Raw genomic sequence first — 15,043 nt, 5'->3', positions numbered from 1 at the left:
GCGCAATCGTATCGTGTCATCTGGATTATTATTTTATCAAATAAGCTAATATTTTGAAATTGCTTCGAATCGGAATTCTGAAACTCACAGCACTAAAGACATGATCAGACAACGTTTGCAGTCGGTGGTCTACGACGAATGCCACAAACTTAGGGTTTCCTTATTTATTACTGGTATGGAGAACAAAACCAAGCGAAAGTCTAACATATGTCAGCAAGATTCCAGCCTGATGTATAAATGTTATGAATTATGATGTTCCCGCGAATTTGGGAGGAATGTCAGTATCCGCGCCCATAGACCTCAGAGAGAAAATAAAAGAACATTTCAACCTTAAAATACTAAAAATCTCAAATCAGTGATTACAAAGATAAACCACTTTTTTCACAGCAACAAGAAGAACAACAGCAATAATTTGTATGTATGTTTATTCGTCTCGTAATAGTGATAAATGAACAATTATTCTTAGTTAAGACGGGATGCATGCACAAGACCGTACTGGCCTAACACACAAATGTGCGGCATGCACCCTTTTTAACAAATATAAAACAAAAAACATTAAATTAAATGTATATAATATGGTCCCTTACATAGTCAGTTGTGCAAGGTGGGGCAATGGGTCGTTTGGTGTGGTGAAAGTGGTAAGGGTGGAGTATACAAAACTGTTTATACAGAGGAGTTTATAAGACAAGACAATATATATAAATAGAGACAACACAACACCAAATAAACATATACATAACAACGAAATCAAAATTCAAGCACAAATACAGCACTTTTGAGTGGTGAGACCATATAGTATGAATGGGCGAAGTATAAGAGATTAATTTACCAAACCGATTCATAGACCCAAACCTGGTCCAATAATTCAACGGCCACTGTCAGTACCCCCCTTTTGCAGTAGCAAATACAGCACTTTTGAGTGGTGAGACCATATAGTATAAATGGGCGAAGTATAAGAGATTAATTTACCAAACCGATTCATAGACCCAAACCTGGTCCAATAATTCAACGGCCACTGTCAGTACCCCCCTTTTGCAGTAGCAAATACAGCACTTTTGAGTGGTGAGACCATATAGTATGAATGGGCGAAGTATAAGAGATTAATTTACCAAACCGATTCATAGACCCAAACCTGGTCCAATAATTCAACGGCCACTGTCAGTACCCCCCTTTTGCAGTAGTAGGGAAACACCCACCCTATAACTTCAATTAAAGCTGATGGTCAGCCAAATGCATAACAAATTTTAATCAGTTACAAATAGTTTTATCGCGAAGTGCAAAATATCTACCACCCCAAAATTGGAAACACTTTCTTTAAAATGGAAAGCTCACTATGTCATCTTAAGTTGGAACATTTTATGTGTACAAACAATGTAACTCTTCCCGTTTCGCTTCATAAGGTTTTTAAGACTCAGTGTCTGTATTTTCGTCAGATATTTAGAATAGAATAGCAATAATCGTGTTTCCAATTTAACGTATGATTGGAATGGAACTTGTTCGTGATTTCATTTTTCAAAATTGTCATTTTATCATGGTAGAATTGGCAATATATGTGGTCTAATTTGGAAACAGTTCTCATGCTTATAAATATTTACGGAAGTTCAAAGTAATACATAAAAAAAATAGGCAAAATTTATTGGTCTTGATCGTCTAAACCAGGGCTTCCCAAACTAGGGGCCGCGGCCCTGGAAGGGGCCGCGAAACGAATTTTAGGGGCCGCAAAGTAAGCACCAATTTAGTATTACTATATCTATTGTCCTTTTCCAGACTCTTGATTCGAAATACAATTATTAAAAATAATGTGAAACAAAAATTTCACGATTCCTAATGAACACATTATCATACTGTGTAAATAAGACAGTGTCTTCAATTTTATTTCGAAAATAACACTAGGGCTTGTTTTGGGCATATGTAGAGAATAACGAGATTTTTTATTATACAAAATATACCGATTTCCATTTCTTATAAATAGCACGTCTTCATTTAAAATAACTGCTACATATAGATTATTAACCATTTAAAAAGTAGATTTCTTTCTATCGACTAGGACTCAGTGGTTTTCGAACTTCATTGTATTGTGACGCCCTCCAAAAATATGCTCAAGTTACGACTACCCGTGAAAATACGTATTGATACCTTTCAATAAAAGGCTTTTTTGCAATGAATTTCATATGAAAGAACAAACAAAACTTAACGACAGTCAGTGAAATCATACTTAATGGGCCTTGGTAGAAAAGTCTGCTTTATATAAAAACGAAATCGCAAAGGGGATAGGAGACCGCAACGCTTTTTGAACCAAGAAAAATAATCTTTATCTACAGAAAACCGAATTTTCAGAATTAAACTTTTTTATTGTAACACCATCACAGGTAAGATCGATCAAATTTTCCCCTTTTTCTGTAAAAGTAGAAGATATGGGTTGTTTGAAAGGTTCACGAATCACGAAATTTTGCGACGTCCTAGCAAAATTGAAACGGCGCACTTCCACGGGATTAGGTCAAAAAAATTTGCGCTATTGACTAAGTCTTTTTTAAAAGGGAGCGCTTATATTAAAGAAATTTCTAAAATTCAGGCTTGGTTTTATTTGCGGGGAAACACAGTAGAATCACCGCGCTTGCATAACAATGCCGGCGTTAATAATTGTTAATTAAGCTAGCGGTTCCCGAAGGCGATTTGCTAAGTGCGCCTCAAAATTTATGACATATTTTATTTATTCTGAATGTTTTATTGTTTCTCATTGTTGTGTTGCCAATGATGTGTATACAAATCAAATTCATTTTACTGTTCTATGATGTATACGCTCTGTTACTTCGGGTATCCTACATGCTGCAATTTCGTAGGCTGCAGTTTATTCATTTGGTGAACATGAGTGATTTTTTTAGCATCTTAGAGAAAAACCAGGCAGAGATAAGATAAGTACATATTAACGATGACAAAATTGTGTTTTATTATCAGGCAGCATATTTTTCGTATAGGTGCGCCATGAGTTTTTTCCATGATAATTTGGCGCCACACAAACCGCTGTCTTATGCTAAGTTTGATCAATAAGAGTGAACAATCCCGGAAAAGGACCATGCCGTCGTCGGTGGCCAGACATTGTAATCCATCATTTAGGCCTGCATAACAAACATTGAGCCAAGGCTGGACTTGCTATGCAGCAAAAAGTATTCGCACCCATTACACTGAATAATTAAGTAACATTAATCTTCATAAATAGGTGCTTGTGATTGAGTAGGCCTACTAAAAGTTGAGATATAGCTGTGTCAATAAAACATCAAAAATGCATATTTCGAGCTGTTTAGCATTATTAGCGCAAACAAGGGCCGCGGAAAATTTTAATATATATATTAAAAGGGGCCGCGAGCTCAAAAGTTTGGGAAGCCCTAGTCTAAACAACTCGTTTCATTGAACATTGAGGCCTTTTAAAAATTCTAAGGAAATTACTGCTTTTCTCATTAAATACTGGGCCAATTGCTTTTTCAGTGGAATTTTCATTGGTTGAAGATTGTATAATTCGCTAGAAGGCTACTACTTTTATTTATTTCAAAAAAGTGGAATGGGATCTATGGGATTTGTTGTTTGTGTGCGAAGACGTCATCAAAATTGAAAATTGCGCTCATTGTGGCGGTTCCATGTTCGGGTTAGTGGCCAGGCGTAGTTGACAAGACTGCCGTACCGGTAGTCTACTGTGATAGATTACATATCCGTACTACTTCATTTAGGTTTTCGTGTCCTTATATTTGAGCATATCTCTAGTCTACTGTGACAGATTGAATACCCGTACTACCGGTACCTCGTTTTGGTTTTCGTGTCCTTATATTTGGGCATATATCTAGTCTACTGTGACAGATTGAATATCCGTACTACCGGTACCTCGTTTTGGTTTTCGTGTCCTTATATTTGAGCATATCTCTAGTCTACTGTGACAGATTGAATACCCGTGCTACCGGTACTTCATTTTGGTTTTCGTGTCCTTATATTTGAGCATATCTCTAGTCTACTGTGACAGATTGAATACCCGTGCTACCGGTACCTCGTTTTGGTTTTCGTGTCCTTATATTTGGGCATATCTCTAGTCTACTGTGACAGATTGAATACCCGTGCTACCGGTACCTCGTTTTGGTTTTCGTGTCCTTATATTTGGGCATATATCTAGTCTACTGTGACAGATTGAATACCCGTACTACCGATACTTCGTTCTGGTCTTCGTGTCCTTATATTTGGGCATATATCTAGTCTACTGTGACAGATTGCACGTCGTCGATTGTAACGTCGTCGTATTACGTATAATAATAGTAATAGTAATAATAATAGTAATCAGAATAAGTTAACTACTGGCTATCGAGCATCTGTGAAGATATGAGGTTTGCATGACATGTATATGAATCTAAGGTGTAGTAACATCGACAAGTCAACTAAAACTTATATCTACGGGAAGCTATACACACAGCTAAGCTAATTCATCAGTTGTTGAACGCGTAAGTTTAAATATCTTCGATGAACCCTAGTTATTTTGGCGCTTCCGTAGTATGTGCACCAAGATGGCGGAAACCGGAACGTAGTATGTGTACCAGGTTAATGTTAGGCCATAATTTTATTCCAATTTTCTTTATTTTGGTTCTATTACGAGTTCGGGGACTAGCTAAACAGAGACGTAGCTTAGGGGGGCAATGGGGTACATATGCCCCCGGGCGCCAAGGTACAGGGGCACCATAATGGGGCTTGCAAAAATTTCACAACAAGGGTATAAAAACTGTCACAAGCTAGATAGCACCGGCGGCAGACATCTAGTCTTAGTACATGGCAAACTGCACACTTGATCAGACCACTTACGTCGAATGCCGACGTCATCAGGCACAGCTCGCGCACGTCAGATTTCCATCGTAATTACATGGCCAAAAAATCTGGCCGGAAAACAAAGCAAAATTTGATTTGGTAACGTTAGGTAACAAAATGCACCGGGTTAATTACGTGGTTCTGTATCGTTAAGTTCTTGCCTGCGCACTCCGATGTAACTTGATATTAGTTCTGTGCTGGAGACAAAAGGCAACGGCGAAGTGCTGGTAATACATGTTTTGAGTAATACGTGGTTTTGTATTTCGTGGTTGTCAAAGTACCGTACTTTGCGGCAGAGTTACACAAAATATAATATACTGTGCTAAAAAAAACAATGCCTGTGAACGGTCTTTTAGCTAATTGAAACTTATTTTGTCGAATTCGCGTGCATCAATGGGACAGGATCGTCTCAGTGATCTTGCACTTCTAAGTGTTGGAAAAAAAAAAACAGATTTTGATGACGTGTTAACCAGTTTGCGACAGTGAAATCAAGAAAAATAAATTCATTGTAGACTATGTAAATCATCTTTGACAGTTTGGCATTATGGACATTTGCTATATTTTGTATAGCTTTGCTTCTTCTTTAAATAAAATGTTTCATCAAAATTTGAATACACATATAATATACATATATTTTTGAATAAATAATAAAATATATAAATTTAAATTTACATATCGTCACGCTAATAACCGAATTGCGTAAGTCATTTCTAGCAGTTTTGAGAAAAACGTAAAAGACTTACTAATGATATTGTTATGCCATTGAGAGTCAATAATTTGCCATGGTTCAATTTTTTGATCGTAGCCGGATTTAAGTTAATTTGTATGACGCAGTTGAGTGACGTCATAATGGTGCACTGTGATTTTGGCTGAAATGTGGTATGACTTGGGGACATAAGCAATTTTGCAACTTTGACCAATTTTTATAAATGATAAAGAGTATTTTCAACTGTGAAAAAATTATTGCAACTAAAAAATGTAAACTATCAAATCATGTAAAAAAGTGGAAAATTACTATGGACTCATTTTTTAAGTGCAATTGTGTTCATATGGCATTGTATGTATAAAAAGTAACGTTTTTGATAATAAAAAAAAAACTTTTGCAACTTTACTATATGCACCAGTTCTGAAAACTAAACATTCAATAAACGAATGTAATTATTCGTATCTACACTGTATATCCAAAATAGCTAATCAGTTTCAATTACATTATATTTTATGTTTAAAAATATATATTTCATCAATATAAAACGTTCTGCACACCCACCGAAATAAGACTAAGATTAAATATGAAGAATGAAACAGCAATGCATCCAGTATAAAAGCCAACCAAGGTGAATTGGACTAGGACAGTGAATATCACAAGTGCACGTCTACCTATACTGTAGTAAAAATTCAAATTATTACGCGCTAAGCTAGAATCCGAGATGCAAAAACTCGAAAATACTTCGCCGAGGGTATTTTGCCTTTGTGACGTCACAATAGTCCTGCGGTAACAATGATAATTCATTATGACTGAACAATTGCACGAATGTGCATGTCATACTAAATCTCCATTTTTATGAGTTTCGGAATTTTTAAAATAAAATCTGAGTTAACAGACAGGTGCGCAGCATTACATAAATTACCTACTTTATAAAAAAAACTTGAAATCGCCAAAAATGACTTGCGCAATTCGGTTATTAGCGTGACGATATATAATTTGTTTTTACATATACAATTAAATCTAATAGAAAATATAATTAAACGTGGAGGTCGGGGCGCAAATTTTATAGTTTGCACCGGGCGTAAAATATTCTGGCTACGACTCTGTAAACAAATGACTCCCGTAGTATTTGTATTCTCCCGTACCTGAAATTATGGTCCAACCCTAGCCTGGCACACATGCTACGTCCCGGTGTCCGCCACCTTAGTGCACATACTACGAGAGTATCGTTATTTTTACTGGAATAATGGGTAATCCATTCCTGGCCCACATTAATAAAGCCCTCGACTATACCACGCTAAAAGTCCCCTAACATCTATGCCGCCCAATACACAGAGCACAAATGATTTAAATTCGGAAATGTATTCAATTATTAAATGTATTTATTTCATAAAATCATAATTAATTTTTAATCAATAATTAATTAACAATGATTGAAAGTTGAGTTGAGACGAATGCCTTCTTCTACTCCACGTCCGATTAGTAGATGCACTGTAAGATAGTAAAAAATAGTTTGTCATGTATAAATTTGATTGTTAGTGGTGCGGCGACCTTAGGGCCACCCATCGCTAATTATAAGGGAAAATTATCGGTGTTACCGTATTATAGGACCATAGGTCGCACTTTCAAATCCATTTTTCCTCAAAAATCAGTCGTGCGTCGTATAGAGCAGTGCGCGTATCAAGGTACAATAATTTCGTTAGAAATTTTAGACTTAATCACGCATTTAACTTGTTAAAGAACATTTAATTTGTTTAGTTGAAATGAACGTAATGTATCATCGTTCGATATATATATGAACAAAAACCCTTTGACGAAAAATTTTAATGTGATGTTGGATGGTTCCCCTACATTTGAACCCACGACATTTGCACCTATGGAATTTTTTTTGTTTTACGGATATTTAAACCCATACTAACCCTAACCCATGGGTTTTAGCACCCGCATATAGATTGAACCCGCGGAAAAACACATGGGTTCAAATGTACGGTCACCATGTCGGATTTATATAACTTTTTCGTGTATCACTGCCATAAATGAAATTCATTTGGGGCCCACTAGAAAATGCTCGGCCCACAGTTTGCCGTCCATTGAGGTACAGATGCTTTATTGCAGGGGTCGACAACCTTTTGTCGCTCGCGGGCCAAAATTAAGGGTTGCGAGTCATTAGCGGGCCGCACATATTTTTAAAAGTTGAAAATCGAACGGATGATACTTTTTATAATAAAAATCAAGCAATGATACAACTCTCGAATAGAATATAACGGTAGTTTTATTTTCCCAATGCATTGCATCTCAAAAAATTCCATTTAAATATTTTCAACCCTTTACACTCAGCATCAACTTTTCTGCGTTTTGTTGCAATTTATCTAATTATAATTGAATTATAGGCTCATTAAGCGAGTAATTGTGAGTTATATACTTATTTGGTTATAATATAATTTTGTGTCTTACAATAAATTCTGTTACGTAGAGAATATAATCGTCAAAACAGATGTTTGGTCAGTGAAGTGAAACGTCGCGGGCCGGATCCGTAGGTTGCCGACTCCTGCTTTATTGCCTACGCTCACAAAGTACCAGTACCGGTTGCGTTTTCAAGTCCCGATGCGCCTTATGTAGGGAAAAATCCCCAATCAATTCATTGACAGTGCGTCTTATAGACCGGTCCGCCTTATGGGCCGTAATATACGGTGCCTAATATAAATCATGACCTTGCAGAATTTTGATAATATAAGTAGTCTTGTAAAATGTAGTGACGAATTCATTTTTATGAATTCAATTTTCTTATTTGTTGCCAGAGCTGCGTTATATAGTGGGGTTAGAACATCGACACTTTTTTGAATGCCTTTCCGCGAAAAAATATTAGTTTGTCGGCAGCAGAATAGAAAAATCAACGACATTACGCTAAGGCTTGGCGGTGTGGCGCATCTTGCTAAGCGTTAGGAATACGCTCGTCACTGCATCTCTGATTACCCTTCATGGGTTTGCAGGTTCGAATTGCATGCGAGGATGATTATGTGCGAGAGGATTGCTGGACTCCTCGTCGCCGTAGGGTGGTTCACATACCTGCTGGTCGGTTACGGCTTACTCCACCATCAAGTCCATGCTTTCGAAAACAACAAATAACTAATTTCATACCCGACATGGAATGGTAACCGGTCGAGAGGCCGTGGTTCGACATAGGATTAAGTCATCTTATTCTTTTCCTTTCCCACAGGTGAAATACGTAAATCCTGTCTTAAGGTGATATAGAGATAGGGTGCTCCCGAAGTATGTGCACCAAGATGGCGCGCAACCTGAACATAGTATGTGTACCAGGTTATGGTTCAGGTTATGCGCCATCTTGGTGCATATACTTCTGGAGCGCCAGAAATAGGAATCGTGACTTACATTAGAATCTTCGCATCCAGGGACATTGGCGGGCCAATCACAATATCCAAGAGTTTTGTTGAATACAAGACCAGATGGGCAGTTCTGTAAGTAAAAAAGTTGTATAACAACATATCAGTATTAACCATTAGGCAAAATAAATGGTACTCCCGGAGTATGTGCACCAATATGGCGCACAACCTGCACCAAGATGGCGCACAACCTGAACCTAGTAAGTGTACCGGATTAGGGTTTTCAGGTTGGGCGCCACCTTGGTAACCCTAACCTGGTACATATACTAGGTTCAGGATGTGCGCCATATTGGTGCACATACTTCTGGAGCGCCAAATAAACACGTGCTTGAGAAACAAGGGAAGCAATTCGAGGCGATTCGCAGAAATTTTCATAGATAGACAATTTTTCAATGATGACCCAGCGTTAATGAAATAATTTGAATAGATTAGCTGAAAAACCTGAGTTTTCAAAAGTGTTCACAGTTAAAAAAGCATTTCAAGCTACAAAAAATTGCTATTTATGATACAATTTTTTTTTAACATTTCAAACGGAGGGGAGGGTTTCCGAACCTCCTGAATACGTGCCTGTATACAAGGATCTAATTTTACACGTAAACTCAAAGTAGGGCACTGAACGAGCAGGTATTGATTCAATACATTCTGGGCAAATTGGAAGACATGGGGTTTGAACCTATAGTCTTATACTTTACCTGGGCAGTCGTGGTTTCCGGCTCTGTTATCCCGCTGCAGGAATAGAACTTGGTGCAGCAATCCTTCACTGGGAAGGTACCTTGGTTTTTTCCATCACAGAGGTGTTGTGCTGCAGGAAGAAAAATGTTTAGCGAGGTAATTATCTTTATTTTGTGTGTGTGTGTGTGTAGGGAGGGGGGAAGTTATAAATAAAAGAGGCTCATCTCCGAGCAAAGGTCACTCGGGATAGAATTTACATGGTTGGGATTCGAACGCGCAAGCTTTCAACATGAGATGCTATTACAGTTAGGCGCTTTAGCTAATACGCCACAGTTCCCGCCCACTTTTCACCTAGTTTAGTGACAATAAGTAAAAATTTTGCCCATCTAGACTGGCGGGCCATGTAAGTATGAGGTAAAACATTTTTTGGACAATATTTACAGTGTCACAAAAGCAAAAGTAGACAACGATAAGCCTTATGCCAAAACTCAATTTGATCGCAATCCTTGAGCTATTTTTTGGAGCTATTTTTTGCTTGAGCTATTTTTTGCTAAAACAGCAAAATTTGGTTTTAGTTTGGTTGTGACGGCATCAGGCGGGCCAGATAGAATAACCCAACGGGCCTTATTTAGCCCGCGAGCCGTATTTTGCCCATGGTTGTGTTAGAGCATAATGAAGATTCTATAGTAACTCTTGCCAAACAGTGGGTGAAGAGAGAAGTTCAGAATTAGAATACCGTAATACAGCGTACAGAAATATTTTAACCGTGTACACCAGTCGTGCCCAACCTTTATGGCTCGTGGCCTCCTTGCGAAGGCTCATGATGGCCCGCCTGTTTATCTTTCCATTATTTACAGTGTTAATTTGATTGGTGGATGCCAAATCACATTAGGTTCAAACAATTCATTCCCAACAAAGTGAAAACAACCTGTAAAATAACCTTATCATGCAATGAAAATAGGAATAGTTTTTGGAAATTTCTTGTAAAGGGGGAATAAAAAAAGTTTTCGCCTAGCATTGGGGCCCCTACCAACGGCTGTGACCCCCTTGTTGGGCTACGGGCCCTGGGTCGGGAACCGCTGGTGTACACAATGTGGAGAAGCAATAAGAAATTGCATGTAAGTAACAAGACAGAAATTGGGATGAGAATAAAAATGTTTTACTCACGTGTTGGGTCGATGGTGTTTACTGGACCTCCTGTTGCAGTCGTTGCAGTCTGTAGTTCAATGATAAAACAGATATTTTACAATTAACAAACGAGAATATCGGTCGGAGACCGAAGGCTTATCGATCGAAACTACGGTTTCGATTCATGACTCTATAGTGACACCGCGTGTCCCATCACTAATTATACGACATAATTCATCCAAAATCAATAGGCTTCTGGTACGACATATGATGAATGCACAATCTGGAGCAGATTCAATCTCGCTTTCGCGAGATATCGCGAGCATCTAACAGACAGACCGACAAACAGACAGACAAATACCTATCAACATACTTACCAATTAAAATCGATAAGTAATAAAGAGGTTGTTCCAATGATAAATTTTCAGATACATCAAACTCAGTAGAGAATTTTTAGGGAGGGGCAGAGGGGTCTGAAATATATATTTGCCAAGTTAGATCGTAAAAGCTAGCAGGCCCGGAAAACGAGTGTTTCAAGATCCTGTAGGGTTTAATAAGCGTTTCAAACTACGAAAAATTGCCGCCACCCCCACTTTCCGGCTCCCCCTGTTCAATTGGAGGTGGGAGGAGGGGGGAGCGGAACTGCAATTTTGTGGAGCCTTGAGGTAGAAATACTTACTCCACACGGTGGGGGTACGCTGTACTCGAATTCACATCTGGTGGTGGGATCATAATAAACTTGGCCAGCAGGACAGGTGTACTTGAAGGCCTCTGTATAACCTGGGACGCCGCACCTAGAGTGAAATGAACAGTGTATTATTATTTTATGGAGTTACCGCAAAGCAATATGGCCGGCGCTCCATAAGTGTGTGTACCAATTTGGAGGTAACTAATTTCGTTCGTCTATTTTACATCGAGTTGTGTAAAGGGACTGAAGCCTATGGGCAGGGGTATATTCACTTGGCTAACACAGACATTCCCCGAACTCGTAATAGAACTAAAATAAGGAAAATCGGAATAAAATTATGGCCGAACCCTAGCCTGGTACACACACTTCGTTAGTATCGACTTAATAGTGTTGTAATCGCCGGTTACGATTTCATGTGTGATACTTCAGTTAGGGCAGGCGATGCTGGGAGAATTCCAAAGTCATATGAAAGTGGCCACTGATTCTTAACAATATCTTGAAGAATCGCTCCACAGACGTATTTTGCTGTCGAAGTTATCCAATTTCAAAGGCATATAAGCGCGCATTTTCATCTCGTTTGGTTTATTTGGTGAAAGGATTATTGATAGCAAACCAGATTTTCAGTAAATCGTTCAAAAATGGTGTTTAAAAATGGCGAATACCCCCCAGATCCAAGTAATTTATAACTAGTATCTCCCTACCAATGCTTGAGTTCGCATTTTCTACATTTTCATGTTATCGTGAACGGAGTAGACTTATGAATCGTTTTTATTGGACACGTCAGTGTACATAACAGTCGTTTCAATAATATGTTGTTGTTCTTGTTATTATTCTTCTCCCTCGTCATGATGAAAACGCTTTTCGCTTCGAATACTCGACCAATTGCTTTGAAATTTTCAGTAATTAAAGATTGATTTTTTTGCCAGAATGCTATTACTTTTACTTATTTCAAAAAATTTCTGTGAACTTCAAGAGATTCGTTTTTAAGTGTCAGAATAAAAAAGAGCGACACCTTGTGACGTGTCCATATATTTGAGCACAGCTCTCTTGTCTTATGAAAAAATCATTTTTTCTCATTCACTAATGTAGTAATTCATTTGAAATTTTTAGTGGTTAAAGGTTGTAATTTTTCTTAGAAGGCTATTAATTTTATTTGTTCTCAAATTTTCTGTGAGATCTAGTATTTCATCTAAAATCCGCTGTATAATATTAAATTATGGAGCACGTTTTATGATATTGTGATGACAGTCTTCCACGTTTTATGACATCGTGGTACCGGAAGTTTCCTGTGACCGAATGCATACCCCGTACTAAGGCGTTTTTGACTTCGTGTCCGTATATTTGAGCATCGCTCTCTCGTTATTAAGGAATATTGATATTAGTTAATTTGATAGAAATGCCCACGCTCTTGATTAAGTCTTCCAGTGCCGTCTCTCGGAATTTAAAAAAATCGAACTTCCGTTTCAACTTCCGTATTAATTTACGTAACAACACCCAATCAGGTACTTACCTATAAAACTCGTCACAAGATGTTGGGCTCGGATAATACGCATCGCCTGCCGGATAATCAGCGCAATTGAATTCTGAAAAATGTTATTCAGTTAGTTATGGTAAATAACATTTATGATGGTGAAGCATAGGTTCATAAAGGGTACTCCCGAAGTATGTAAACCAAGATGACGGACACCGAAACGTAGTACGTGTACCAGGGATTAGGCCATAATTTTATTCCAATTTTATTTATTTTAGTTGTATTACGAGTTCGGGGACTAGCCAAGTGACTCCCGTAGTATTTGTACCTGAAATTATGACATAACCCTAACCTGGTACACATACTACGTTCCGGTGTCCGCCATCTTGATTCACATACTTCGGTAGTACCTCTCAAAGTGCTATATACGGAGCCCCAGTTATATTTTAGAGACACATAGCGCACCTCCTCGAGCTATTCGTTTACTTATTAAAATACTGACTTGGCTAATCTTGTAACTTTACAAAGAAACAATAACAGCAATAAAAAATTTGACAACGGTAAATACATGTAAGTCATTAAATAAAGTATTTTTAGTTTATTCGAGAAGATTAATCGGTAAGTGGAAATATACTTTTTTGCTTTTATTTTCATAAATTTATTTTGGGGATCCGTAAATGATAGTCAACCTCTTCATGGGCTCCATAACATCAAACGTATGAGAACCCCTGGTGTATATCATGAACAGTGATGGATTAACTATTAAATGAGAATATCGGTCGGAGACCGAAGACTTATCGATCGAAGGTTAGGGGATCCCCCAAAACAGCGATTTTACTTCATAGTGACACCGTGTGTCAGATCACTGATTAATTAATAACTCGCTAATTATACAACATAATTCATCGAAAATCAATAGGCTCTTGATCCGAGCTATGATGAATGCACATGCAAAATGGAGCAGAATCAACCTCGCTTTCGTGAGATATCGCGTGCATCTAACAGACAGACAGACAAAAAAACAAACAGACGAATACCTATCAACATACTTACCGATCTTAAGATCGATAAGTAACAAAATAAGCACTTGCTTAGGGCCGTAGGGGGAACACGGGAAAACAATTCGAGTTGGTCAGGCGACGCAGATATCAATATTGGGCCGGTTGAAATGAATTTCTCAAGTATCATCTTGAACCTCTTTATCAATGCTTGCAAGTGTAAGAACATTTTTTGAAAACCAAAAAATCATGCAAATTAATCGTAATTTGGCCCTCAATTAGCAATGGAAACTGAAACTTACTTATTTAATTTCAGATAACGCACAACACTAGTTTCATTATTATCATTTTTGTACACATGGCACCAAAATCGTAAGCGCTTATGGCCTCTGAAAAGCATAATCCGGCTCTGACCAAGATCCACTACAAAAATGGCGGATCGCTGACATGAGGTCCCCAGCGAAGCTGTTGAGTTACAAAGCATTGAGGTGGACGAGATGGAATTGTATTTCTATAACTACCCGAAGTCGGAGTTTGAATTCGTCAATTTGATTTTCCCTGAGTTCAAAGCTGTAGTTGATTTGTAACTGGAAGTCGCGGCGAAGATATTTCTTAATCCGTAGTCAAACTTTTCTCAGCCTAAATATCGAGATAAGATACTGCGGCCCTTGAGGTAACAAAATCATAATACCACAGGACATGATCAAATAATGCCTTTGAGAGGCTCTGAGCCAGAGGTCCCCAAAATTGATTGATAGCCGTTATAAATTGTTTCCGGCTCCGCAGCACTGGTTTTACATTCCAGGGGAAGGGGCTGGAATTCGGGGAGTGGCAAAAATATCGACCAATCCCTGAACTCCGACCCCCTTCTTCCCCCTGAAATGCAAAGCTGAAGAACATACTGTACTGAGCCGGGGGCAAAGGTCAATTATTTCCCGCTCCGCAGCTCTTGTTTTAGGCTTATCAAATAATATAGAAAAATTACTCACCGCTCGGTGGAACAGTAGGATTCTGTGCAAAAGCACATCCGACGAAAGCAAGAACAACGGTGAAACGTAACATTATGTTTGGTAATTTTTCACAAAACTGGTAATATAAGAGGGTATATTAAAACATAAATTTTGCTGTTTTTTTATAATTCAC

At 38.1% G+C, this 15,043-nt stretch overlaps 1 protein-coding gene across 1 annotated transcript; it reads right to left on the bottom strand.

Moving 5' to 3' along the window:
- Positions 1-6,888: 6,888 nt before the first annotated feature.
- Positions 6,889-15,043, bottom strand: LOC120327070 (uncharacterized). Its single transcript, XM_039393461.2, has 7 exons — positions 14,890-15,043; positions 12,942-13,014; positions 11,423-11,537; positions 10,783-10,831; positions 9,636-9,745; positions 8,933-9,016; positions 6,889-7,033 (listed from the first exon to the last, which is right to left on the bottom strand). Exons 1-7 carry the CDS (start codon positions 14,960-14,962, stop codon positions 7,022-7,024), a joined length of 516 nt encoding a protein of 171 aa, XP_039249395.2. The 5' UTR covers positions 14,963-15,043; the 3' UTR covers positions 6,889-7,021.

This window comes from Styela clava, chromosome 4 (assembly GCF_964204865.1).
Source record: "Styela clava chromosome 4, kaStyClav1.hap1.2, whole genome shotgun sequence".
Classification (NCBI taxonomy): domain Eukaryota; kingdom Metazoa; phylum Chordata; class Ascidiacea; order Stolidobranchia; family Styelidae; genus Styela; species Styela clava.
Note: the sequence above shows the minus strand (reverse complement) of the source record. Positions and strands in the feature narration are given on the sequence as shown.